The 26,925-nt window shown below is 47.3% G+C and overlaps 1 protein-coding gene across 1 annotated transcript in view; it reads left to right on the top strand.

Moving 5' to 3' along the window:
- The window catches only part of sntg2 (syntrophin, gamma 2), a gene marked incomplete at its 5' end in the record, with an annotated part of 377,700 nt that overhangs the window by 206,738 nt on the left and 144,037 nt on the right, over positions 1 to 26,925 (top strand). The window contains 2 exons of the mRNA XM_085996911.1: positions 22,729 to 22,858; positions 23,883 to 23,921. Of these exons, the coding sequence (XP_085853037.1) occupies positions 22,729 to 22,858; positions 23,883 to 23,921 (169 nt within the window). The remainder of the gene's footprint in view (positions 1 to 22,728; positions 22,859 to 23,882; positions 23,922 to 26,925) is intronic.

Below are 26,925 nucleotides of genomic sequence, written 5' to 3'. Positions count from 1 at the left end.
AGTTACAAGTTGGGCAGGACAGGACATAGTAATATTCGGAGTCGTCCGACAGGTCAGCGAGAGGGTCTTCTATGTCCTCCCTACCCAGCTGGACGTCAGCCAGCTTTTGTTCCAAATCCAGACATCTTTCCTGAAGAGACTTCTTCACGTGTTCCGCTTCCTCTAACTTTTTCTGGGCTTTCAGCAAGTTGTTTACTAATGACCTCATTTGTGATTTTAATACTTCAACTTCCTTTGGAGATTGATTGATCGGACTATTCAATCCCTCTACCGGAGCAGTTGTTTCAGCGTTCTGTTGTTCAACCTTGACATGAGTCAGCGTACTTTTGGTATCTAAGGGTTGCTCTGCTGCCATCTTCTCAGTCTGTGTTGCAACCTCGGCTATTTCAATAACTTTTGAGAGCTCCAAACCCTTCTCCTCTGACGATTTAAGCTCATGTTCATGGCCCATTCTTACGGTCTCTGTGTTTCTTACAGTTCCCTTTTCTTCCACTGAAAAGATTTCCAGTCGCATCTGTTCTTCAAGTCGTTGGACCTCGGCCATTGCCGCTTCATATTTATTTTGTGTTTCCTTTAATAATTTAACGAGTTCTTGGACATCCTGTATTCCCTGTTCTGGTATGTCTTCCACCACTAATTTTTTTTCTATGGATTGAATCCCTAACGATGAGTCAGCCTTGGCCTGAAGCTCATCAAACATTTCCTGCAGACTTTGTAATTCTTGCTTATGGTCAACCTTTAGTCGTTCATGTTCAACCTTTAGTTGCTCATATGCTTTCACTAACACGAGCTTTTCGGAAGTTGCCAAGTTAACCCTTTCCAGGATTGTAGTCCGAGCCTGTTCATACTGTTCTTTCAACTCGTTACACTCTGCTTGCAACAAGTCGTAGAGGTGAACTGGAATACCATCCTGACTTCCTGAAGATTCCTCTTCCTTTGGATCGTTCTGTGTATATTCTAGTTCCTGAACAGCCTCAGGGAGATGTGATTGGTACTTGGCCACGATGGCTCTATGGTCGCTCTCTGCTTGAGCGAGCTGTCTCTGTTGTCTTTCCAGGGACTCCCATTCGGTGTCCCAGAACTTTTTCATCTTTTCCATCTCTTGTACGAGACGGGCACTCAACTGTTCTAATTGTCGTTGTACTTTGACATAACGTTGAGTTCTAGCCCGGTGTTCCTCCATAATGCATATGTCTGTAGCTTGAACAGACTCAGAATTCTCTGTCTTTATGCACGCCATCGATTTCCCAACCTTAGTCCGTGAGTTCATGTTAACCTTGTTTTTCATACATAAGCTGGACTTATCGTCTTCCGGCTCGGAGTCTGAGCTGCTTGTCTGCACCGAGTCCTCACTCGTCATTGCTTGTCGGTAGTGCCATTCCATGTCTATTTTCTTGATCCACTCCCGTCCCAGAAGTGGTGGTCCTCCCTCAGGTAGTACGTACAGATACATTCGTGGGTGTTCTTTACCCCTATCTCTCACCTTGACTCGTATTTTTCCCAGGGGGTATACATGATGCCCCGTGTATGTCTGTAATACGAATTTGGTATTTCTTAAGGGTATGTGAGAGAATAGCCGGTGATAGTCCTTTTGGTTGATGACGGATACAGCTGATCCCGTGTCCAGCTCCATTCGTACTTGGACTCCCGCTATTTTTAGTGTGACCCAGATCGTCTGTAGATCAGTCACTTTACCCACATTGTGGATTCTCAGACTATCCAACTCCTGGCTGTTTGGGTCTGAGTCTGAATTTTGTTCGTCTGAACTCTTTTCAGCCACCTGATGCACCTTGTTGTACTTTCCTTGTGGTGGTGGCTTCCTTTGCTTGTTGGTCTTCTTTCCGGACCTGCATACCTTCGCGATGTGACCCAGTTTGCCACATTTCCTGCACTCTTGGTTCTTAAACCAGCACTGATTCTGGTCGTGCGTTGTCTTTCCATAACGGTAGCATTTGGAAGTGCTTGCAGTAATTTGGTCCACCCCGAGTGCCGCCGCCTTTTGCTGCATTTCCGCCGTTCCTTTCGCTGCGGCTTCGTGCGATGAAGCTATGAGGACAGCCCTGTCCAGTGTGAGGTCATTTTCTTCCAGAAGTCACTTCTGCGTTACTTCTTTGGCCAAGCCGCATACGAACTTGTCCCGCAGCGCCTCTGTCAAATTCCCTCCAAACTGGCAGTATTTCGCTAGCTTACGCAGTTCGACTAAGTATTCCGCATTGCTTTCATCTTGCCTCTGGGTTCTGGCGTAAAATTTAAATCGTTCAGCCAGCATCAACGGTGTGGGGTTCAAGTGATCCTTCAACACTGTTACGATCCCTTCGAAGGTCTGGTCCACTGGTTTAACTGGTGCTATTAGATGTTTCAAAAGCCCGTATGTTTTTGCTCCCATCGAATTTAACAAAGTTATTGCCTTGTCGTCATCCCCAATTTCGTTGGCTACGCAATATATTTCTATGCGTTCCACATACGTGGCCCTGTCTTCTATTTCAGCATTAAAATCATTAATATTTCCTCGTTTAGGCATCTTCTTCTCTTTTCGAGTACAGTACAAGTATTACTTTACTTATTATTAATTTTCTTCTCTTCTTGAGAACAACACAAGTATTGCTTTACTTATTCTTATTTTTCCTCTCTTCTTGAGAACACACCAGCCTTTCTGAAAATTCTAATTAATTTTCTAAAATGGCGGTTTCCCGCTTCTGTCTTCTTCCCCAGCGGTTTTCCCGCGAAAAATGGCGGCTTTCCCGCGCTTCTCGCTCTCCCCGCCCACTTCAATGGCGGTTTTCCCGCGCTTGACGGTCTTCACCCGTCCCCCGACGCTGTCTTTCAGCCCAAGTGCGGCCCTTATCAGCGGATGCGTTCGATGGCCCAGCTGCGCCTCGCACTTGAAAGCGGCCCGGCCCTTATCAGTGCTTGCGATCGATGGCCCGGCTGCGCCTCGCACTCCAAAGCCCTTATCTCCCGATCGCGATCGATGGCCCGCGCTGTGCACCGCGGCTCTCGCGCCTTCAATTTCTGCAGCCGCTGCCCTTTCAGCCCGAGTGCGGCCCTTATCGGTGGTTGCGATCGCTGGCCCGCTAAGCGCCTCCCGCTCGAAGCGGCTCTCGGCCCTTATCTCCGGCTTCCCAGCCCTTGCGTGCGGCCAACGCGGTCGACTGCCTGGCGCGTCGCTGCCCGGCCCAGAGAACAGCTTACCCACCACCGAGGTTGGAGAAGAAGCTGACAGTCGCCGATGGAGGCTCCGAGGTCAGGGTGTCTTCCAGTGGGGTGGAGAGGGTGGAAAACTCTCTGCAACGTCCTGTCTGTGGACGAAGCTGCCGTGTGTAACTGCCGCAGGGTTCGAATCTGACCCGTCGCCAGTGTTAAGTCTGTGGGTTGTATTGTAAATAATACACAGACTCCACGATTAACAAAATAAAACAGGTCTTTACTATTCAGAGGTTCGGGCGATTCTGATCTAGTTAACGTATCACAACCCTTATATACTGGTGTGGTCACTATCGGTATTACAGTATACATGAGCCAATAAATAGTGCCACCCTAAAGTAGTGCTCTTAAAGGCGAACGGTCACATTCTATAGTTCCCTTAAAGGTAAACGGTTACATACACAACAGAGTGCTTCCAGCACTTTCTGTTGTAATTTCAGATTTCCAGCATCCGCAGTATTTTGCTATTGTATTAGATGATTTTTGTTTTCAATATTCTAAGCAGTGTTCTCTGTACAGATTAATTTTTTAAAAATTTAAAAATCATAGATCAGCTTTACAGAAAATTATTTTCAAGACTATTTTCTTTTTGGACAGAGAGTTACTCCTTCAGTGAGATTGTTGCTTTTCACATCCTTTATTCCTCCGGCCAACACTTCCTTGTGTTGTTTGCCAGTTTAGTCCTCGATTACTCTCCCTTTCATCCATACACCTAATCTCATTCCTTCTCAAACACTGCTAACGTTATTTGTCACTTATTTTATATAGACATCTAATTCCCTCACCTCTTTTACTTTGCCTCAACCTCTTCATGCTCAAACTGAATAATTACCTTTCTTATGCCTTCCCTTAACTATCTTAAGTCATTCTGCCTTTCTTTACTTTTTGACAATTTTTCTCCCATCCTCTAATCCTGAAGGTGCTGACTTAGGCCAGGGCATGATTTCCCAGGTGTCGACCTTTCTTCATTTGTGAGCTTAGACAATGAATGTTGGCAGGCCATTCAATTGTGGGGGACATCAATGCCAAACTCAATTCTGTCTTCGCCTGCATTTAACACATATCTAGCAGGAGTCACTGGGTAACTATTAAGAGCGGGAACCCTCGCTGATTTTCCCATCGCTAGACCAGGGGTGTTGAGCTCAATTGCGGCAGAAATTAGTTAAAGTGCCTTTATAAATGACCCATCGGTGTGGGCCTGCCTTTCTTTGCTAATTAACTTTACCTTTTGCAAGGTCATGTCAAATGCCTGGTTGTACACTTATCTACTGATTCTCATTCTTTTACAGGCATGCATGTTCTCTTTCAGAAGCTGAAACACTGAGATGAAGACAGCAGGTAGTCATTGGTAGTCAAGGTCCATCTGAGGAATCCTGGTGTAGAATTAAAGGTGGTGTTCCTTGGATCTGGAGGGATGCTGTTGCATGTGGAAACCTCCGGATTAGTGAAGGACTTTAAGTCATGAGTGTGTCTGGGATGTGCTTGAATACTTTTTTGGTGGTAGTGAGAAGGAAGTCATGTTAGCGATGTCTGGAGCAGGATTTGTGTCAGACCATTTGCTGATGATGGCAGGTCTGTGACACTTCTCCCATTTCTCAAAAGTGAGCAAAATTTCAGGACCAAACGTAAGTTGGGGGGGGGGGTGGAATTTGGTATAGCCCCCTTTGGGGCGCTAACTTTTAAAATTTGAAAAAATTAGTGCCAGGCGCTAATGTTTTTCAACTTTTAAAAAGTTCAGGATTTGCGCTCCAGGAAGGAAGTGGAGCGCTAAATCAAGTGTTCTACTTCCTTCCTGGAGCGCAACAGGCAGCAGGCAGGGCAGTCGGTGAGCAACGCTACACACTGGGCCATGCAGCAAAGCCGCGTTGGAATACTCCTCCCCTCCCTTAAAGGGAAGGGCTATCGCTGCAGGCTCTGCAAGGGCAAAACTTACCTGGTCCCTGACGGCAGCCGCGATCGGTCCCGATCAGCCCGATGCACTGCAACAGAGTGCCGGGCTGATCCATCGCTGGCAAAGACAAGTTAAAAAAAAAAGCAAAAGGGCATTTCAGAATTTTTTTACTTACCTCGGCCACCTCGCCTTTAAGTATCGCCCCAAAGTGCCCGGTGTTGTGTATGTAACCGTTTACCTTTAAGGGAACTATAGAATGTAACCGTTCGCCTTTAAGAGCACTACTTTAGGGTGGCACTATCTATTGGCTCATGTATACTGTAATACCGATAGTGACCACACCAGTATATAAGGGTTGTGATACGTTAACTAGGGCAGAATCGCCCGAGCCTCTGAATAGTAAAGACGTGTTTTATTTTGTTAACAGTGGAGTCTGTGATTATTTATAATACAACCCACAGACTTAACATTGGCGACGAGTCAGGATTCGAACCCTGCGGCAGTTGTTCCACGGCGGCTTCGTCCGAAGACAGGACGTTGAAGAGAGGTTTCAATCCTCACCAGTCTGGAACCGACAGGCTGGAAGCGACAGGCATTAGGACCCTGAAGCCTCCATAACCTCGTGGGTAAGCCGCAGCGTTGGCTGCAAAGACAGGGCGATCGCAATCCCTGATAAGAGCCGCGGTGAAACGCGCGAGCGGGTAAGCCAGAGCCCGGGAGGGAGCGAGCAAGAGCCGCGCGAGCGGGTGAGCCAGAGGCCGGGGGCCGCTTTCAAGTGCGAGGCGCAGCCGGGCCATCGATCGCATCCGCTGATAAGGCCCGCACTCGGCCTGAAAGTCAGCGTCGGGGAACGGGTGATAACCGCCATTGAAGTGGGCGGAGAGCGCCGAGAAGCGCGGGAAAACCGCCATCGAAGTGGGCGGGGAGAGCGAGAAGCGCGGGAAAGCCGCCATTTTTCGCGGGGAAACCGCTGAAGAAGAAGGAAGAAGCGGGAAACCGCCATCTTGGAAATTATTAAGAATTTCAGGAAAGTAATAAGATTTTTCAGAAAGGCTGGTGTGTTCTCAAGAAGAGAGGGAAAATAAGTATAAGTACAGCAATACTTGTGGTGTTCTCAAGAAGAGAGAAGAAAATTAATAATAAGTAAAGTAATACTTGTACTGTACTCGAAAAGAGAAGAAGATGCCTAAGCGAGGAAATATTAATGATTTTAATGCTGAAATAGAAGACAGGGCCACGTATGGGGAACGCATAGGAATATATTGCGTAGCCATATACGACAAGGCAATAACTTTGTTAAATTCGATGGGAGCAAAAACATACGGGCTTTTGAAACATCTAATAGCACCAGTTAAACCAGTGGACCAGACCTTCGAAGAGATCGTAGCAGTGCTGAAGGATCACTTGAACCCCACACCGTTGATACTGGCTGAACGATTTAAATTTTACGCCAGAACCCAGAGGCAAGATGAAAGCAATGCAGAATACTTAGTCGAACTGCGTAAGCTAGCGAAATACTGCCAGCTTGGAGGGAATTTGACAGAGGCGCTGCGGGACAAGTTCGTATGCGGCTTGGCCAAAGAAGGAATGCAGAAGCGACTCCTGGAGGAAAACGACCTCACACTGGACAGGGCTGTCCTCATAGCTTCATCGCACGAAGCCGCAGTGAAAGGAACGGCGGAAATGCAGCTAAAGGCGGCGGCACTCGGGGTGGACCAAATGACTGCAAGCATTTCCAAATGCTACCGTTGTGGAAAGACAACGCACGACCAGAATCAGTGCTGGTTTAAGAATCAAGAGTGCAGGAAATGTGGCAAACTGGGTCACATCGCGAAGGTATGCAGGTCCAGAAAGAAGACCAACAAACAAAGGAAGCCACCACCACAAGAAAAGTACAACAAGGTGCATCAGGTGGCTGAAAAGAGTTCAGACGAACAAAATTCAGACTCAGACCCAAACAGCCAGGAGTTGGATAGTCTGAGAATCCACAATGTGGGTAAAGTAACTGATCTACAGACGATCTGGGTCACACTAAAAATAGCTGGAGTCCAAGTACGAATGGAGCTGGACACGGGATCAGCTGTATCAGTCATCAACCAAAAGGACTACCACCGACTATTCTCTCACATACCCTTAAGAAATACCAAGTTCGTATTACAGACATACACGGGGCATCGCGTATACCCCATGGGGAAAATAAGAGTCAAGGTGAGAGATAGGGGTAAAGTACACCCAAGAATGAATTTGTACGTACTACCTGAGGGAGGACCACCACTTCTAGGACGGGAGTGGATCAAGAAAATAGACATGGAATGGCACTACCGACAAGCAATGACGAGTGAGGACTCGGTGCAGACAAGCAGCTCAGACTCTGAGCCGGAAGACGATAAGTCCAGCTTATGCATGAAAAACAAGGTTAACATTAACTCACAGACTAAGGTTGGAAAATCGATGGCGTGCATAAAGACAGAGAATTCTGAGTCTGTTCAAGCTACAGACATATGCATTACGGAGGAACACCGGGCTCGAACTCAACGCTATTTCAAAGTACAACAACAATTAGAACAATTAAGTTACCGCCTCGTACAAGAGATGAAAACAATGAAAAAGTTCTATGACACCGAATGGGAGAGTCTGGAAAGACAACAGAACCTACTGGCTCAAGCAGAGAGCGACCATAGAGCCATCGTGACCAATTACCGATCACATCTCCCTGATGATGTTCAGGGGTTAGAATATTTGCATGATCTAGAGATACAGCAGAAGGGCAAATCACGCTGCACTGAGGATTTTGTTCTGCAATTAGAGACGGAGCTAGTGCAGGCAAAGTTAAGAGAAGTTGAATCACAGGGTGCTCTTAAGGAGATGCAGAAACAAATCTTGGACATGGAAAAGAGAAACGCTTCTTTACCTGATGAGAATAATGTGGCCATGTTGCAAGAGGAGCTTATAGGGGCGAAACTGAAAGAAGCTAAGCAAAGGATGTTGGAACTTGAAACGCAGAACCAAATCAGCGGTAATCAGCTATGTCAAGCAGAGAAGGAGTGCAAGGGTCTACATGAGAAGGTGCAATATCTCTCAGCCCAAAATAAGGGACTACTCACTCAGTTAAATGAAAGTAAACGGGAAATGGCTGAGATGGACTGCAAGAATAAAGAAGAGTTGATGGCAGTGAGACTTCGAGAGGCAGATAGCATAGCAGCCTTGGCTGAACTCCAACAGGAAATTGCGAAAGAAACAAATGAAGAGGAATCTTCAGGAAGCCAGGATTTTATTCCAGTTCTTCTCTACGACTCCTTACAAGCAGAGTGCGAGAAGTTGAAAAAACAGTATGAACAGGCCCAGACTACAATTCTGGAGGGGGTTAACTCAGCAACCTCCGAAAAGCTAGTTTCGTTGGAAGTATATGAGCAACTAAAGGTTGAACATGAGCAAGAAGTCCAAAGGCTGCAGGAAATTCTTGAGGAGCTCAGGGCCAAGACAGACTCATCGGTAGAAGTTCCATACATAGATGAGGATGTAGAGGTGAAAGACATGGCAGAACTCATAAAAATATGGAAGGAAGCCCAAGACAAATATGAGGCGGCAATTACCGAGGTTGACCGACTTGAAGAACAGTTTCAACTGGGAATGGGCCCTGAACATGAGCTAGAGAGCATCGAGGCGCAACTTCTCCAAGCACTGGAAGCCAAAGTACAAGAGGAAGAGAAGATGAAAGCATTGGAGAAAATGATGGATGAAATGGAGGAGTACGCTGAATTACGTCCAGGGGAACAGGAGAATGGGGAAACAGCTACTTCAGTAGAAGGATTAAATAGCCTGATAACGAAATCCCTGAAGGAAGGGAAAGGATTGAACGCACAAATGAGGCCAGGAGGGAAGGAAGGGCAGACATCCGAGGAAGAGCAGGATGAATATGATTGCTTGAAGAAGGGTTTTGACCTGTTGAGTGACACCGAATGTTATGAGGATGTGGTCTGCCCAAATTGTGATGGGAACTCCCAAAGTGCTGAAATCCTGAGGAAGCACTTAAGGTCTAAGGAACATAGAGAGTTGGTGGCGCTACAGATGGCAGCCGGGAAAAGAGCTCGGAGAGTTTCAAAAAGGCAGAAAAGAAAAAGAAGAAGCAGAAAATAATAACTGTTTAAAATATTATTACTTCTACTACCTCAGTGCGAACACTACGAAAGGCGCTAAATTTGTAAAAAAAATCCAGGGACATTATCAAGACAGCCAGTGGGTTGTATAAGTCCGCACTGCTGGTTCAACAGGACGAAAGTACAAGCTGTAAAAAAAAAAAAAAAAAAGGCTATGGAGGATGCTGTCTGGAACGAATTAATACCAGAGACTGAATTTATGAACTGTTCCCACAGAGACTGAACCTGTAAACTGATTCCACTGAGAGTATGTTTGTAAACTGTTATATGACGTTGACTCCATTGAGAGTATATCTGTAAATTGTTATATGACGTTGACTCCATCGAGAGTATATCTGCAAACTGTTTATATAAAGTTGAAGATTGTATGTTTAACGGGATTCTGTAAGTAATAAGCTAGGAAGGGAGGAGTGTTGTGTATGTAACCGTTTACCTTTAAGGGAACTATAGAATGTAACCGTTCGCCTTTAAGAGCACTACTTTAGGGTGGCACTATCTATTGGCTCATGTATACTGTAATACCGATAGTGACCACACCAGTATATAAGGGTTGTGATACGTTAACTAGGGCAGAATCGCCCGAGCCTCTGAATAGTAAAGATGTGTTTTATTTTGTTAACAGTGGAGTCTGTGATTATTTATAATACAACCCACAGACTTAACACCCGGCCTCCCGATGAACGTCTCCTGCATCTGCCGGTGCTTTCGCCCGGCGATGCTGCAGGGGGCGGAACCGAAGTTCGGGTCCAGGGCACTACCGGGCGATGACGTCACGATCTCCAGGCAAAGGAGAACATAAGAACATAAAAATAGGAGAAGGAGTCGGCCATTTGGCCCTTCGAGCCTGCTCTGCCATTCAATAAGATCATGGCTGATCTTCTACCTCATCTCCACTTTCCTGCACTATCCCCATATCCCTTGATTCCCTTAATATCCAAAAATCTATCGATCTTGGTCTTGAATATACTCAACGACTGAGCCTCCACAGCCCTCTGGGGTGGAGAATTCCAAAGATTCACCACCCTCTGAGTGAAGAAATTTCACATCTCAGTCCTAAATGGCCGACCCCTTATTCTGAGACTGTGACCCCTGGTTCTAGACTCCCCAGCCAGGGGGAAACATCCTCCCTGCATCTACCCTGTCAAGCCCTGTAAGAATGTTGTATCTTTCAATGAGGTCACCTCTCATTCTTCTGAACTCTAGAGAATATAGGCCCAGTCTACTCAGTCTGTCCTCATACGACAATCCCCCCATCCCAGGAATCAGTCTGGTGAACCTTCGTTGCACTCCCACTATGGCAAGTATATCCTTCCTTAGGTAAGGAGACCAAAACTGTACACAATACTCCAGGTGTGGTCTCACCAGGGCCCTATATAATTGCAGTAAGACGTCTTTACTCTTATACTCAAATCCTCTTGTAATAAAGGCCAACATACCATTTGCTTTCCTAATTGCTTGCTGTACCTGCATGTTACCTTTCAGCGATTCGTGTGCAAGGAATCCCAGGTCCCTCTGAACACCAACATTTCCCAATCTCTCACCATTTAAAAAATACTCTGCTTTTCTATTTTTCCTACCAAAATGGACAACTTCACATTTCTCCACATTATATTCCATTTGCCATGTTCTTGCCCACTCACTCAGCCTGTCTATATCCCCTTGAAGCCGCCTTGCATCCTCCTCACAACTTACATTCCCATCGGGGCGCAACACCGTACTTCCACCGCAAACCTCCCGCCGAAGAGCGCGGGAGGCGATCTTCTCTCCGCGCCCGGTCGGTAAGTGCTTAGCGCCCCCCAGAGGTGCTAACGGGAGGCGCTAGGGTGCCCAGTTTCTCTCCCAAGGTATTAAAACAAAACTATACATCTCCACTCAGTCTCAATTCACAGATGGACATCATGTTCTGAGCATGACAGGAGCCATTATATTCCATACAGAAGTTAATCATTCCAGTCTGATCTTTTCACTATAAACAGACATTTACAAAGCTCTTTTTTAAATAAATCAATTGACAAATTATTATTATGCTTTTGTTGGGAGTCTGATCCTTATATCCTCTGTTCTGCTCCTTATATTCACAACTCTTCTAATTTCATGGGGAAAAATTCAGTTGCGCCCACTTTGGGTCGCTAACTTCGCTACTTTTAGCGCCCCGAAAAAGTTAGCGCCCCCGTGCCATAAATTGAGTGGTAACGCCCCAAGCAGGAGGCGGGACGCTACTGGAAGCACTCCCCCTCCTTCCTGGGGCGCTACCATTCAATATCGCGGCGCTACGTGCAACAGCGCCACCCCCGTCGACACGTAGCGCCATGGTGTTTCTGGCCTCCCTCCCCTGATTAAAGGGGAGGGGCCTAGTGCAGCACGCACCGAGGCCCTGCTGGGCCACCAGGGAGCGGGGTGCCGGGAAAACAGCCCGGCACTCGAGGAGCACCGGGCTGACCGATCGCGGCTGGCACCCCGCATGAGGAAGCGAAAGGGGGCAGGTGCTGGCAGGAGGCCCAAAGAAAATGGCTGCCCGGCAGCTCCCCTTTAATTAACGCCGCGGCGGCTGCAAAAACACCACCCTGACCCTGTCAGATATAGCGTCCGGCAGTAGGTCAGGGGGCACAAGCCAAGTTTGCAGCCGGGGCGCTGCGCACGGCAATGATGTCATCACGGGAGGCGCAGCGCCGCAGGGCGCTACGGGCTACTGCCGCCACTAACCTCCCGCTGAATTTCACGGGAGGCGTTAGCGGCACCGCGCCCAGGCGCTAGGGTCTTTGCGCCCCGTTAGCCCCCTAGCGGGGGGGGCACTAACAGGAGGTGCAAAGCAACCCAATTTCCACCCCCCCCCCCCGCCAATGTCTTGCTTGGTTTGTTAATTTTGTACTCATGACTTCTAGTTCTGTCAACATACTCAATTTGAAAAACCTGTTTATCGTTATTCATGCTGCTCACCATTCTTAAGACTTGATTTATATAGCTTAATACCATAAGTGCTTGCTCAAATAATAGAATGCACAAAACACATCACAACACACAAACAATTCAAAATGTACTGCTGCAGAAATAACCACTGTTCAATGACACTAAACAAAGCTTAAAAAGAAGTCAAATTTAGCTCATCAAGGTTTGATAGGCTTGTTTTAGTTCAGATTATCTGGCCATTTACTCTTTCTAGTGTCATCAAATACATAAAATTAAATTGATTTCCATCCAATTACGAGGAACCCTATGAGCTTGACTGTAAAACTGACTTAATTGCATTATTTAAGACTTACTGCTTTTTTGTCTCGGCTATTAAAAGTTTATAGTTTGGCAGTTGTAGCAGCGTTCCGCTTTCTTTGTTTTGGCTTTGAGTCAGCCCTGAAAGGTTACATTATTGCAGTGTCTTATTCATCTTTATTTTTATTCGTTTATGGGATCTGGGCGTCGCTGGCAAGGCCAGCATTTATTGCCCATCCCTAGTTGCCCTTGAGAAGGTGGTGGTGAGCTGCCTTCTTGAACCGCTGCAGTCCGTGTGGTGAAGGTACTCCCACAATGCTGTTAGGGAGGGAGTTCCAGGATTTTGACCCAGCGACGATGAAGGATCGGCAATATACTTCTCAGTCAGGATGGTGTGTGACTTGGAGGGGAGCTTGGAGGTGGCGGTGTTCCCATGCGCCTGCTGCCCTTGTCCTTCTAGGTGGAAAAGGTCGCGGGTTTGGGAGGTGCTGCCGAAGAAGCCTTGGCGAGTTGCTGCAGTGCATCTTGTAGATGGTACACACTGCAGCCACGGTACGCCGGTGGTGGAGGGAGTGAATGTTGAAGGTGGTGGACGGGGTGCCAATCAAATGGGCTGCTTTGTCCTGGAGTATCCATGTAAATTCGTAACTAAGGTACCCTCATTGTAAGCGTTAGCTTGGCTCAGTGGTAGCAGTCTTACCTCTGACATCACTGCATTACTGTGGGAGTGCTGCGCTGTCAGAGGTGCCGTCTATTGGATGAGCTGCTAAACTCAGAAAGACATAAAAGGTCACATTATTTGAAGAAGAGCAGGTGAGTTCTGATGGCTCAGCCAGCATCTGTCTCCTGGAAGTGAGTGTGTATGGACACCAGGTGAGTATAAGATTAGATCAAAAGCAAAATACTGCGGCGTCTGGAAAATCTGAAGTAAAAACAGAAAATGCTGGGAATATGCAGCAGCTCAGGCAGTATCTGTGGAGAGTGAAGCAGAGTTAATGGCCTGAATTTAAATACTTTTCAGGTTGGGAGTGGGGGTGGGGTGGGGGGAGGGGTGCTTGGAAATGGTTGGGAGAGCTGGGAGAATGGGTTTCCCACAGGCCCTGCCGAATTTAATGACAGGGCCTGATTTGCATTTGAAACCTCTGTTGCCCACCCACAGCCATCCAGATTGAGAGTCTAGTGGCTGCAGGCAGGTAGGGGGGCCAGAGGAGCATTGGGGGGGGGTGGAGCATGATTAGGGGGCCGGAGGAGCATTGCGGGGGGGGGTGGAGCATGATCAGGGGGCCGGAGGAGCATTGTGGGGGGGCGGAGCATGATCGGGCGGCCGGAGGAGCATTGGGGGGGGGCGGAGCATGATCGGGGGGCTGGAGGAGCATTGGGGGGGCAGAGCATGATCACGAGGGGACTGGGGGCTGATCGGGGGGGGGGCACTGGGGTTTCATCGCATGCGGGCAGGAGAAGCATCGGGAGGGAGGACGACATTGGGGCCGGAGGATCATGGCGGGGGGAGTGGGCAGGGGAGCCGGAGGATCATGGTGGGGGGAGTGGGCAGGGGAGCTGGATGACATTGGGGCCGGAGGATCATGGCGGGGGGAGTGGGCAGGGGAGCCGGACGACATCAGGGAGCATCAGTGGGTGGGGGGGGGGGATGCCGGGAAGGCAATCGGAGGCCTGGGGGTGGGGGGGATCAGAGGCCTCGTGGCGGGGGGGGGGTCTCTCCAATCATGGGGGGTGAGTTAGGCAGGGACCCTGAATCCAGGAGGTAGGCATAAAGGCACTGACCACCTTGATCCAGCAGTCCTCGCCTTCCATTAGCTGGCGGGTTTCACGAGGCCTGCAAAACCCGACCAGCCACTGTAAAATTTTAAATGGTGGTTAAATCCGAGGCACGCCAGCCGCATTATAATATTCAAATTAGCGTCCCGCCTCCTGGGAGCGGGTTGGCTTCCCGGCTCCCGTCCTGGAAGTGGGCGGGTTGGGGTCGGGATTCAGTTTCTTAACACTTTAATCTCTCCCCCGACCCCAACCCGCCCATTTTCCTTGGGTTATAATTACCCCCAATGTTTCAGGTCAATGACCTTTCATCAGAACTGTACAAGATTAAGTTGGTTGTGATGCGTCTAGATGACTCTCTCTGTCTCGGGTCACGTACAAAGAATGGCCAATTGGGTGAGGACTGCTGGCCCACATGGAGCCCAATCTCTTAGTGCCTTCAGGAAAGGGAATGAGAAAATTGGATCAAAAAACAGGATTTGTGTGCAGATTCAACCAGAATGCACTGTACAGCAATGCAATAAATTAATGATCAACTTTGAATTATTGAGGGATTTATTTCACAGAGTGGAATACAGAATCTAAATCAGCTTCCAGTCACAGTGGAGTCAGGTTCCTCGAAAACCAGAATCATTTGCTTTATTTCCTCCAGTCTGAGCAGTTTAGCAGGAAACCTATCCGACTATACTGCACTTTTAGAATCAGTTTGTAGTTACAATCAGAGCTTTTCGTCTGAGTGTTCCTGTCCCAAAAGTGCAATACAATAGACTCCTATCACACATACAGTAAGCTATTTGTATCAGTTATATGGCTGCTTTGACAATAGAAACTGGTTTGGGATGCGCATCAACACAAAAGTGAGAGTGAACCTTGGGAGTCAGGTCGGAGTCTGACTGCCAAGTGCATTAAAACTAATCAATGTGATACCCTCTCCACGAGGCGCTCTCAGACCCATCAGACAATGTGCAACTCTCACCCATTCTGAAGTCGAGGTTAAATAAATGCTCAGGGAGTTGGTTGGATTATCTGGGCACTTTATGGACTTTGTATTGGTGTCAGCTGTGGCTCACTGGTAGCACCCTCGCTTTTGAGTCATTGAGGGTTAAAGGTTCAAATCCCACTCCAGGGACTTGAGCACAAAATCTAGGCTGGTACTGTATTGCAGTGCTGAGGGAGTGCTGCATTGTCAGTAGGTCCTGTCTTTCAAATGAGATATTAAACTGAGGCTCTGTGGTGGATGTAAAAGATCCCATTGCACTAATTTGAAGGAGAGCGGCGGAGGTTCTTCCCTGGTGTCCTGGCTAATATTTATCCCTCAAACAACATCACTAAAACAGATTATCTTGTCAGTCAACATTGCAGTTTGTGGGAGCTTGCTGTGCGCAAATTGGCTGGCGTGTTTCCTGCATTACAACAGTGACTACGCTTCAAAGTACTTAATTGGCTTTAAAGCACATTGGAACATCCTGAGGTCGTGAAAGGCGCTATACAGATGCAAGTCTTTTTTTTTCTTTGTTCCTACTTTTCATTGTTATGAGGAAGCAAATGCAGTCACCTATCCGCCCAACGCTATGAAGCAGCAGCTGGGGGAAGCAGAGCCCATGAGTGCAAGCACAGAGGTGGGCAGAATGCGAGTCGCAGCCAGCCAGCCACAGTCTAAGTGATAGTCAGGCCTTGCTGGTTACGCGTCACATTCTACAGGAAGTGGTTCCCGGCTGGTAGTGTAGAATAACTGCTTCTCAGGAGGAGTCCCTTTCACAATATATAATCAACCAAAAGAAAGTAAATGGGATTCCAGGAAGACCTTTCCTTCTCTGCAGGAAAACCTTTGGGGGGAGTTTTAACCCCCAGGCGGGAGGCCGATGGGACGTACGGACAGATCTGCCGGCAGGTGCAGCAGGAGGTCCCGGTCCATTTTAACGCCCCAGCCTCATTATACCGCCAACCAGCTGCTCGCCCGAAATGGGCATCCAGAGGCAGCTTGTCAGCTTTAGGCCCGTGAAAGTCTGAAGGCTCAGAGGCCACCTGGCCTGCAGTCAGATTGGGCGCGGGTGGAAGGGGGTTCGGAAGAGTTTCGCGGGTGAGGAGCCTGGGGCAGAAATGGCCCAACGTTTCTTTGTAAGGCCCGCAGGAGCACTCCTGCTCCTCCTGGTCCCACACAGGTAAGATTTACACTTACCTTACAGGGCCTCCGCTGGCTGATAGGGTTGCCAACCTTTCAGGATTGTCTTTTAAAAAAAAAAAAGATTTTCTTTGAAAACTTTTGCTTATTAGTTACAAAAAAAAATATCCAATCGGGTAACAAAGAGTCTGTTGGCTCCTCAAGCAGCTTGGGAAGGCGGTGCACCGTGAGGATGGACATGGCGGGTAACCAATGGCGGAGGCGGGCCTGTGGGTGACAGCAAGTCTTGTCATGAAACCACCAGGAATACATCCAATCAGAGTTAGCGACCCTACTGGGTGTCCACGAAGGGCGCCCCCTTCAGTAGGCTGTAGAAGTAGCACCGGGGTCCAATCAAAGTGATCGGGGCCGGTCTGCTTGTATTTATGAGGCTTTCGCCTGAGTTAGGGGGCGGCCCCTCAACTGCAAAATAGCCGGGCAGCGTGAAACGTGTGGTCAGTGTGGAAGGAGATAAACTTCCCCCTTTTGTTTATTGTACTCACTTTAGTTTTTGTGATGAATCTATTAATACTTTTCTTGTAACAGGCCTCACTGTAGACTGCTATTAGCTGCTGGATCTCCTGCGCTTTCTCCACCCACCATCTGTTCTTTAGGTCGCGAGTTTTTTGTTGGACCTTGGCCTTCAGGCTTCTGTAGAGCTGCTTTCTTGCTTTCGAGTTCTGTTGCTGTTTCCAGATCAGAAATGCCTTGCGCTTGCGGCTTATTAGCTCCTGGATCTCCTGGTCATTCTCGTTGAACCAGTCTTGGTGTTTCCTGGTTGAGTGACCGAGCGTCTCTTCACAGGTGCTGATTATGGAGGCCTTGAGTGCAGACCAGATGCTGTGGGCACTCTGTGTCTCTGCATCACTGGGAGTCGTCAGGTTGTTTGTGAGGCACAGGCTGAATAGGGCTTTCTTAGCGGGGTCTTTGAGTGCTCCAGCGTTAATTTTCCTGCCGCATTGTTTCTGTTGCCGCCGCTGTTTTGGGGCTACTTTGATGGAGATGACAGAGCGGATTAGGCGGTGGTCTGTCCAGCAGTCATCAGCTCCTGTCATGGCGCGGGTGATGCGGACGTCCTTGCGATCCCTCGCTCGGACGATGACGTAGTCCAGCAGGTGCCAGTGCTTGGAACGAGGGTGCTGCCATGAAGTCTTGTACTTGTCTCTCAGACGGAACAAGGTGTTGGTTATGACGAGGCCATGTTCTAAGCATTTCGACAGGAGGAGGGTACCATTGGAGTTGGCTTTCCCTACCCCCTCTCTGCCGATCACACCTCTCCAGAGGTCTGTGTCCTTTCCAACTCTGGCGTTGAAGTCGCCAAGGAGGATCAGCTTGTCGCCCATTGGGACTCGGGACAGGGATTGTTCGAGGCTGGAGTAGAATTCCTCTTTGGTCTCGTCTGTGGCTTCCAGTGTTGGGGCGTACGCACTGATGACCGTAGCACACTGGTTTCGGGCTAGGGTGAGTCGAAGAGTCATGAGGCGCTCATTTATATCACTAGGGGAGTCTCTGAGACGCCCGACCAGTTCATTTTTTATGGCGAAGCCTACCCCACAGAGGCGGCGTTCTTCTTCGGGTTTGCCTTTCCAGAAGAAGGTGTAACCACCGCCTTGCTCCTTGAGCTGGCCTTCCCCTGCCCGCCGGGTCTCACTTAGGGCGGCGATGTCAATGTCGAAGCGTCTGAGCTCCCGGGCAACGATAGCAGTACGGCGTTCTGGTCTGTCACTGTTGGGGTTGTCCATGAGGGTCCTGACATTCCAGGTCCCGAACTTGATTTTAAAGGGTGGAAGATGCCTGTGCGTGAATTCTTTTAACGTGGGTGGGCCGTTGCACACCAGCTACCACATGGGCTTGACAGAGCAAGGTCTTGGTGCAATGGCAAGGGGATCCAAGACGATTGGAGACCAAGCTCTGCTACATCGGCCTAGCACACACACACAAACATACTGCTACTGACGTGCGTGGATTCTTTAGCGCAGTCAAGACCATCTACGGCCCAAGCACCCAAGGCCCTTCCCCACTGTGAGCCAAGAATGGAGAGGGACTCATCAAGGACAGGGAAGCAGTCAGTGCCCGCTGGAAGGAGCACTTTGACGATCTCCTTAACCACGACTCTGTCTTCGACACGAGTGTCCTCAACTCCATCCCACAGCATGCTACCCGCCACCATCTCAGCACAACCCCAGCCCGGCATGAGGTTGAAACATAGAAACATAGAAACTAGGCGCAGGAGTAGGCCATTCGGCCCTTCGAGCCTGCTCCGCCATTCAACGAGATCATGGCTGATCATCCAAACCCTAGCACCCGGTCCCTACACCGACAGCCATCCCACCCAAGCCCTATCCCCGTAACCCCGTAACCCCACGTATTTAATCCCCCCTAACACTAAGGGCCAATTTTTTATCATGGCCAATCAACCTAACCCGCACATCTTTGGACTGTGGGAGGAAACCGGAGCACCCGGAGGAAACCCACGCAAACACGGGGAGAATGTGCAAACTCCACACAGACAGTCACCCGAGGCCGGATTTGAACCCGGGTCCCTGGCGCTGTGAGGCAACAGTGCTAACCACTATGCCACCGTGCTGCCCGAAAAGGCCATCCGACAACTGAAGAACAACAAGGCCTCAGGAGCAGATGGAATCCCCGCCGAGGCACTAAAGCATGGCGGAGAAGCACTACTGGCGCGAATTCATGAACTCATTTCTCTTATCTGGAAGGAGGAGAGCATGCCAGGGGATCTCAGAGATGCCGTAATTGTGGCCATCTTCAAGAAAGGTGACAAGTCCAATTGCGGTAATTACAGAGGAGTTTCCCTGCTATCTGCCACAGGGAAAGTCATTGCAAGAATCCTCCTCAATCGCCTTCTCCCAGTGGCCAAAGAGCTCCTCCCAGAGTCGCAATGCGAATTCCGCCCACTAAGGGGCACAAATGACATGATCTTCACCGCACGTCAATTACAAGAGAAATGCAGGGAACAGCACCAACCACTGTACATGGCCTTCTTTGATCTCACAAAGGCCTTCGACACTGTCAACCGTGAGGGATTATGGAGTGTCCTCCTCAAATTCGTCTGCCCTCAAAAGTTTGTCACTATCCTCCGCCTGCTTCACAACGACATGCAAGCCGTGATCCTGAGCAACGGTTCCACCACAGACCCAATTCATGTATGAACCGGGGTCAAGCAAGGCTGTGTCATCGCACCAATGCTCTTCTCAATCTTCCTTGCTGCAATGCTCCATCTCACCCTCAGTAAGCTCCCCACTGGAGTGGAGCTAATTTACAGAACAAACGGGAAACTGTTCAACCTCCGTCACCTCCAGTCCCGATCCAAGGTCATCCCATCCTCTGTCATCGAATTACAGTATGCAGACGATGCTTGCTTCTGCGCTCACTCGGAGGTCGAACTCCAAACCATTGTAAACACCTTCTCCGAAGCATACGAGAGCATAGGCCTTACACTAAACATCCGTAAGACAAAGGTCCTCTACCAACCTACCCCCGCCACACAGTGCTGCCCCCCAATTATCAAAATTCACGATAAGGCCTTGGACAACATGGACCACTTTCCATACCTCGGGAGCCTACTGTCAACAAGGGCAGACATCGACGACGAAGTCCAACACCGCCTTCAGTGTGCCAGTGCAGCCTTCAGTCGCCTGAGGAAGAGAGTGTTTGAAGACCAGGACCTCAAACCCGGCACTAAGCTCATGGTCTACAGGGCAGCAGTGATACCTGCCCTGCTTTATGCCTCAGAGACATGGACCTTGTACAGCAGGCACCTCAAAGCACTGGAGAGGTACCACCAACGCTGCCTCCGCAAGATCCTGCAAATCCATTGGCAGGATAGGCGCACCAACATCAGTGTTCTTGCTCAGGCCAACATCTCCAGCATCGAAGCTCTCCATGCTCAATCAGCTCCGATGGACGGGATACATTGTCCGCATGCCCGATACGAGATTCCCAAAACAAGTGCTCTACTCGGAGCTCCGGCACGGCAAGAGAGCCCCAGGTGGGCAGAGGAAACACTTCAAGGACACCCTCAAAGCCTCCTTGAAAATGTGCAACATCCTTACCGACACCTGGGAATCCCTGGCCCAAGACCGCACAAAGTGGAGGAGAAGCATCCGGGAAGGCGCCGAACACCTCGAGTCTCTTCGTCGGGAGCAAGCGGAAGCCAAGCGCAAGGAGCGCACGTCAACCCAAGCACCCCACCCACCAGCCCCTTCAACCACCGTCTGCCCCACCTGTGACAGAGACTGTAGGTCCCGCATTGGACTAATCAGCCACCTGCGAGCTCATTTTTAATGTGGAAGCAAGTCATCCTCAGTTCCGAGGGACTGCCTAAGATGAAGAGACTGCTATTACATTAGTATGTGATCATTAAAATGTTACTGATAACATCGTCACTAATGAAAACCTTTTTAAATACATATCTAAGTAATAATTGGAGTTAATTAGACTTTTTATAGGTGATGGCTAATAATTGGTTCTGGCATTGTAGGTGTAATGACTTTAAAAAAAAAGGTTTGGTTGTAAATCATTTCAAATAACTCGTCAGTTTGTTTAAAGTTATATTACAGACCCTTATCCCATGAATAAGATATCTGATGAGATGATTAGAATGCCACTGTTTGATATTTTATCATTTATTAAGAATAATTTTTCAAATAATGACAGATTTGGCATAAAAGGTTTATCCAGTGAATGGATGCTAAAACGATGTGCTTGCCTGTGACGATATAACTTTGCTTTGAGTGCTTGGCTGTGCTGCAGTGTCCTTCACAGTGTAATGAAAGGTCACAATGTTGAACTTTGGATTTACCGAATAAAGTAGGCCAAAAGAATCTTTGGAAAAGCTTTTTTATTTAATGGTATGAGGAGTTGACTCTTCTACTATTGAAAATGAAATGTTGCAACAGTAAGTCAGCTGTGGCTCAGTGACGGCAATCTTGGCTCTGAGTCTATGGGCTGGATTTTGCCAGCCCTGGGGAGCCGGGTTTGGAGGCGGGACAGCCGGGAAAATGGCAGAATCTGGGGGCGGGTGCCGATCCCGCCCCCAACCCGCCTCCGTGCCATCTTCCCAGGAGGCGGGTAGCCGACCCGCGCAGGTCCCATCACCTGGAGGCGGAAAGGGGCTTACAGCCACTTAACTGCCGGTTAACAGGTAGTTAACAGGCAGTTAAGAGGATTATCCCCATTTTTCCACCAGAGGCGCGGGCTTCCCGACGTCGTGAAACCCCGCCAGGGTCAACGAGGCGAGCAGTGGGTCTGCGGGGGCCGGAGGGGTGCAAGAGGTGAGTGACGGGTGCAGGTGTGGAGAGGTGAGTACGTGAGGTGAGTGGAAAGTGATAGAAAATGTTTACTTACCTTTGTTTTTTCCTGCAGGCTTCAAAAGTTGGGGTTGCGGAGATTCCCGCATCTCACCAGCAGAGATGACAGATGGCTGCTGCATTCTCCAATGCAACAACCATCTAATTTCTGCTCACAAAAGAGGTTTAATGAGTCTTGAATACAAGAACTCATCAAACAACAGAGAATGTCAGTGTTTGACAGCTTCACAGAGCTGTCAAATGATGACAATTCATCTGTCAAAAATTTTTGGCAGATAAAACATCATACGCTGACATTCTCTGTAACCGGCTTCCTCTTAATTGGCCTGCTAAGCCCGCTGGACGGGCTTAACAAGGTCAGTCAAGGGAAAATAGCGTGGGTTGGCCACAAGTCGATGGAGGCGGGACTGAAACCCGACAAGCAGCAGTCCCGCCCCCAACGCGCCCCCATTGGCAAAATCACCCACTACAGGTTCAAATCCTACTCCAGTGACTTGAGCACATAATCGAGGCGAGCACTTCTGTGCAGTGCTGATGAACCGCTGCACTGTCAGAGGTGCCCTCTCAGGTGGATGTAAAAGATCCCACGGCATGACTTGAAGAAGAGCAGGGGCGGATTCCCAGTGTCCTGGGCCACGTTTATCCCTCAACCAACACCTTAAACAGATTATCTGGTCATTTACTTAATTGCTGTTTGTGGGAGCTTGCTGTGCACAAATTAACTGCCATGTTTTCTGCATTATAACAGTGACTACACCTCAAGAAGTATTTTTATTTGCTGTAAAGCATTTCAGGACGTTCTTGCTGGTTTTTATTGAATATAAAGAAAGAAAAATATTGATATATTGATAAGTTTTGCAGTTCCATTGCAAATGTTGTTATGATCTAAACGATTACATTTCAGATGCAGGATCCCTACTGGTAATAAAGCTCAATGAGAGGTGCTACCCTACATTTTAGATTGATTTGATGACTGCCTTAGAGATTTCTTTCCTTCTGCTTCAGGCCTAACACTTTTGAGGTCATGGCACTGGATGGAGTAAGCACTGGGATCTTTCAGTTCTACACCGCCCAAGAGAGTGCTGACTGGCTGCGGGCAATAGCAACTAACATCAACGATTTGACCCTGCAAAATGTAGGTCTTCTAGCTGCAAATCGTGTGTATTTTTAATTAAAACGATGATGTAAATATATGACCCAGGGTACGAAGTATATTAAAGCTGCCTGGATGAACTATAATAAAAACTTGCCTTGAGGCTTTCCAGTTTTAACCTCTCACCTAATCCCTGAACTGTTATTAAAGAGGAAAAGTTTGTGTTCCGTAGCTGTGCTGTTGATTTAAGAAGACTGGATTGCACTGATCTAATGCATTTCTAGTTTGCTTTAAAAAAAAATCTATTTAGAAATCGTCCATGCCAGGAAACAATCGAAAGATTTATCCTCTTCAAAAATAAGTTTGTCCACTGACAATGAGAGAATAAATACATTAAAAAAATGAATTATGCATGTTCAAAATAGCTTTTCATAAGCTTTTTGAGGAAGAAATTTGCAAAAACAAGAAGGAAAGACTGAATGCAACTTTTCCACTTTATTGTGAGACCTGGCCATTGCATTGTATCTTCCTTTTTTTTAACTTTCATTTATTATTTTCTTTTTATCATACCTATTTATTCATTTTTAAAATCAAGCAATCTTTAATGTTCCTTATTGCTTTCCTTCCTTTTTGATATTTATTTCTTAATGGTATTTTTTTTTGCTTTTCTGACTTTAAAAAAAATATTTTTTCCTCCATGGATGCAAACAAGTTAGCTTGTGCGGAAAAGCAAGTGGGCCTACAGGAGATACCCTGGGGCAGACTGATATTAAGCCCTTGTGGAAAAAAAAGCTTTGATGTAGACAGACAAAGCACTCCCATCAAATTCCTCCCTGTGTTATTTTAACAGAGATTTGAATCCATTTTACATAAACAGACCCCTCTTAAAATAATGGAGAGAGGAACTTAGCAGGAGAATATTAAGCATATGTACAATGACATCGTTGATGATAATTTAAAGCCTTACAAACCTTTCCAAGTGGTCAAAAATTAAACCCCAAAGTACGGATAAATACAAACATCTGGAGAAATGATTTTAATTCTATAAATTTTTTTAACCGTACAGATGAAAATGGCCAATAAATGCTGTTCGCCAAATGATCAGGTAGGATATCTCCCTTTCTGAGCAAAACTCATAGGTCTGATAAAAACATGTTTTATGTAAAAAATAAATGTGTTCTGCATTAGACTTATAGGATAAAGGAGTGAAAAGGATGTCAAGAGTTACTAGCTGGTAACAAGAGCTCTGTGAGAGTAAAGTGTATTGCATATCTGGGACTAAAAGATGGATAGCTGGAATTTGGAAATATCTAGCAGTCAAATTTAAAGCAATATGACTGCATTATATACCCATTGTTTAATTGTGTCAGCTGTGGCTCAGTGGGTTGCACACTCGCCTCTGAGTCAGAAGGTTGTGGGTTTTAAGTCCCACTCCAGGGAATTGAGCACATAAAGCTAGGCTGATACTCCCAGTGCAGTGCTGAGGGAGTGCTGCACTGTCAGAGGTGCCGTCTTTCAGATGAGACATTAAACCGAGGTCCCGTTTGTTCTCTCAGGTGGATGTAAAAGATCCCATGGCACTATTTCGAAGAAGAGCAGGGGGGGAGTTATCCCTGGTGTCCTGGCCAATATTTATCCCTCAACCAACATAACAAAAACAGATTATCTGGTCATTATCTCATTGCTGTTTGTAGAAGCTTGCTGTGCGCAAATTGGCTGCCGCATTTCCCACATTACAACAGTGACTACACTTCAAAAGTACTTCATTGGCTGTAAAGTGCTTTGGGACGTCTGGTGTTCGTGAAAGGCGCCATATAAATGCAAGTCTTTTATTGCATCGACAATAAGCCCTGTTTGCAACCTTTGGCCTTTAGCCAGCTTTGAGGTAGAGAAGTTGGAAGGTATTTTTCTTGCTTATACTGTTCAGTTATTGAGATATATCACAGCTCTCACTTGTAAGTATTAATTGAGTTAATTAATTCATTTTGCTTATATATTTGTAATTAATAGATGACTATTCCCAGTGTTTATTATTTTATTAAACCACGCAATTTGATTTATGAAATTTTTATCTACACTACTCCCTAAGGCTGACCAAGTCTTTTTGCAACCCTGGTGCCATAGTTGATCACGAATTGAGCTTCCTAACTCATATCCGTTCTATCACTAAGACCGCCCATTTCCACCTTCGTAATATTGCCCGTGTCCGATCTTACCTCAACGTTTCTGCTGCTGAAACCCTCATCCACGCCTTTATCGCCTCTAGACTTGACCATTCCAATGCACTCCTGGCTGGCCTCCCTGGTTCTACCCTCCATAAACTTGATGTCATCGAAAACTCTGCCGCCCATGTTCTAACTCGCACCAAGTCCCGCTTACCTATCTCCCCTGTACTTGCTGACCTACATTGGCTCCCAATTAAGCAATGCCACGATTTTTAAATTCTCATCCGTGTTTTCAAATCCCTCCATGGCCTCGCTCCTCCTTATCTCTGTAATCTCCTCCAGCCCTATAACCCCCCTAGACCTCTGCGCTCCACCTATTCTGGCCTTTTGAACATCCCCAATTTTAAATGCCGCACCATTGGCGGCCGTGCCTTCAACTGCCTAAGTCCTGAGCTCTGGAATTCCCTCCCTAAATCTCGCCATGTCTCCACTTCTCTCTGCTCCTTTAAGACGCTCCTTAAAACCTACCTCTTCGACCAAGCTTTTGGTCATCTGCCCTAGCATCTCCTTATATGGCTCGGTGTCAATTTTTTTCCCCAACACTCCTGTGTAGCGCCTTGGGATGTTTTAATATAAGTTGTTGTTGTAGTATGGGGTCTCAAAGACTAACGGAAAACTGCGTTGGTTCTAATGTAATATATTATGTTGATTTCTGAATTTAATCTGTACTGTTTCTTTTACTAGAAATTAACCAGAAGTTTGGTTGATATTGTAGACTTGAATAAAGATAATAAGGGCATTGAAGTTCAGAACTGTTCAAATGTATTACTGAAATCATTCTCATTCTAATCCATACTAACAGGCTTTTATAGGCCTCCTACATTTCTGGCCTCTAATCTCTTATCGATACAAACATTCCCTTCCTATTGCCTCTAGCTTTCCAATGGAGCCCTTGATCAGACTGCTAGATACAAATCATGAAATGAATCAATATAGTAGATCAATTGTCAGACACAAAATAGGGACTGGATCAATGCACTACCAGCAGATGCAATAGCCTGCCACTGAGCAAATCATCCAGTAAATAAATTGGATGAAATAATAGTATTCAAAACTAAAAATGGTCTTTTCTATGTTGCTAGGTAATCTAGTCAATTGGAAAGGTGATAATACCGAATGCCATCTTTGTTTGCAAAATGGCTGAAGGTCAAAAAGTTGCAAACAGTACTTATTATAATCAGACATAGAAATATTAGAGAACCTGCTTCATCAATTCTAGTAACAGTTCGCCATCAAGCTTTGTCTGAAGACTTGCACCCTAATCATTTATTATCTGGGTCTATTCTTTGCTTCAGCCTCAAACACATCTTCCTGTAGCCCATTTCCTGGAAGATCTCCTTGAGATCTCTTTGCATGATTTTGTTTCTTTCCCAATTTATTTTCCCCTCCTCCTTTCCTGAAGATGTTGACTCCTGGTTCCATGCCTGTTAGGCTTCTTCCAAAACGTCCCCCAATGAGCGTTGGTAATTGACCTTGGGAGCATCACAACTAAGCATGGTCTTGTCCTTGCCTGGCCACTCACAGATGTGCACTTTCTAGCAGAGGTTATAGGATAGTGATCAAGAGCAGGAGCACCTAGCTGATTTTCACTTCTTACTCCAGGAGTGCTGACAACTATTACACTGTCCCACCTACTTTCCCATTTGAGACCACTAACTCAGCAGAAAATGAGGATCGAGTGTGGGACTTCCCTGCTTCCTTTGGCTCAGTGACATTCTGTCTTTATTGACTGTATTATTAGGGGAGCTGTCTTTACTTGTTTAAGGGGCTGGTGGCGGGGGGGGGGAGGGAACCATGGTGCAAAATTATGCCTAAATAATGGTAATTTGGAGAAGATTATTATCTTCACTGCCTGGGCAGTAACCTGGCGGAATGGATTTCCTC

This window comes from Somniosus microcephalus, chromosome 9 (assembly GCF_052327205.1).
Source record: "Somniosus microcephalus isolate GS21.2 chromosome 9, FLI_Smic_1.0, whole genome shotgun sequence".
NCBI lineage: Eukaryota > Metazoa > Chordata > Chondrichthyes > Squaliformes > Somniosidae > Somniosus > Somniosus microcephalus.
Note: the sequence above shows the minus strand (reverse complement) of the source record. Positions and strands in the feature narration are given on the sequence as shown.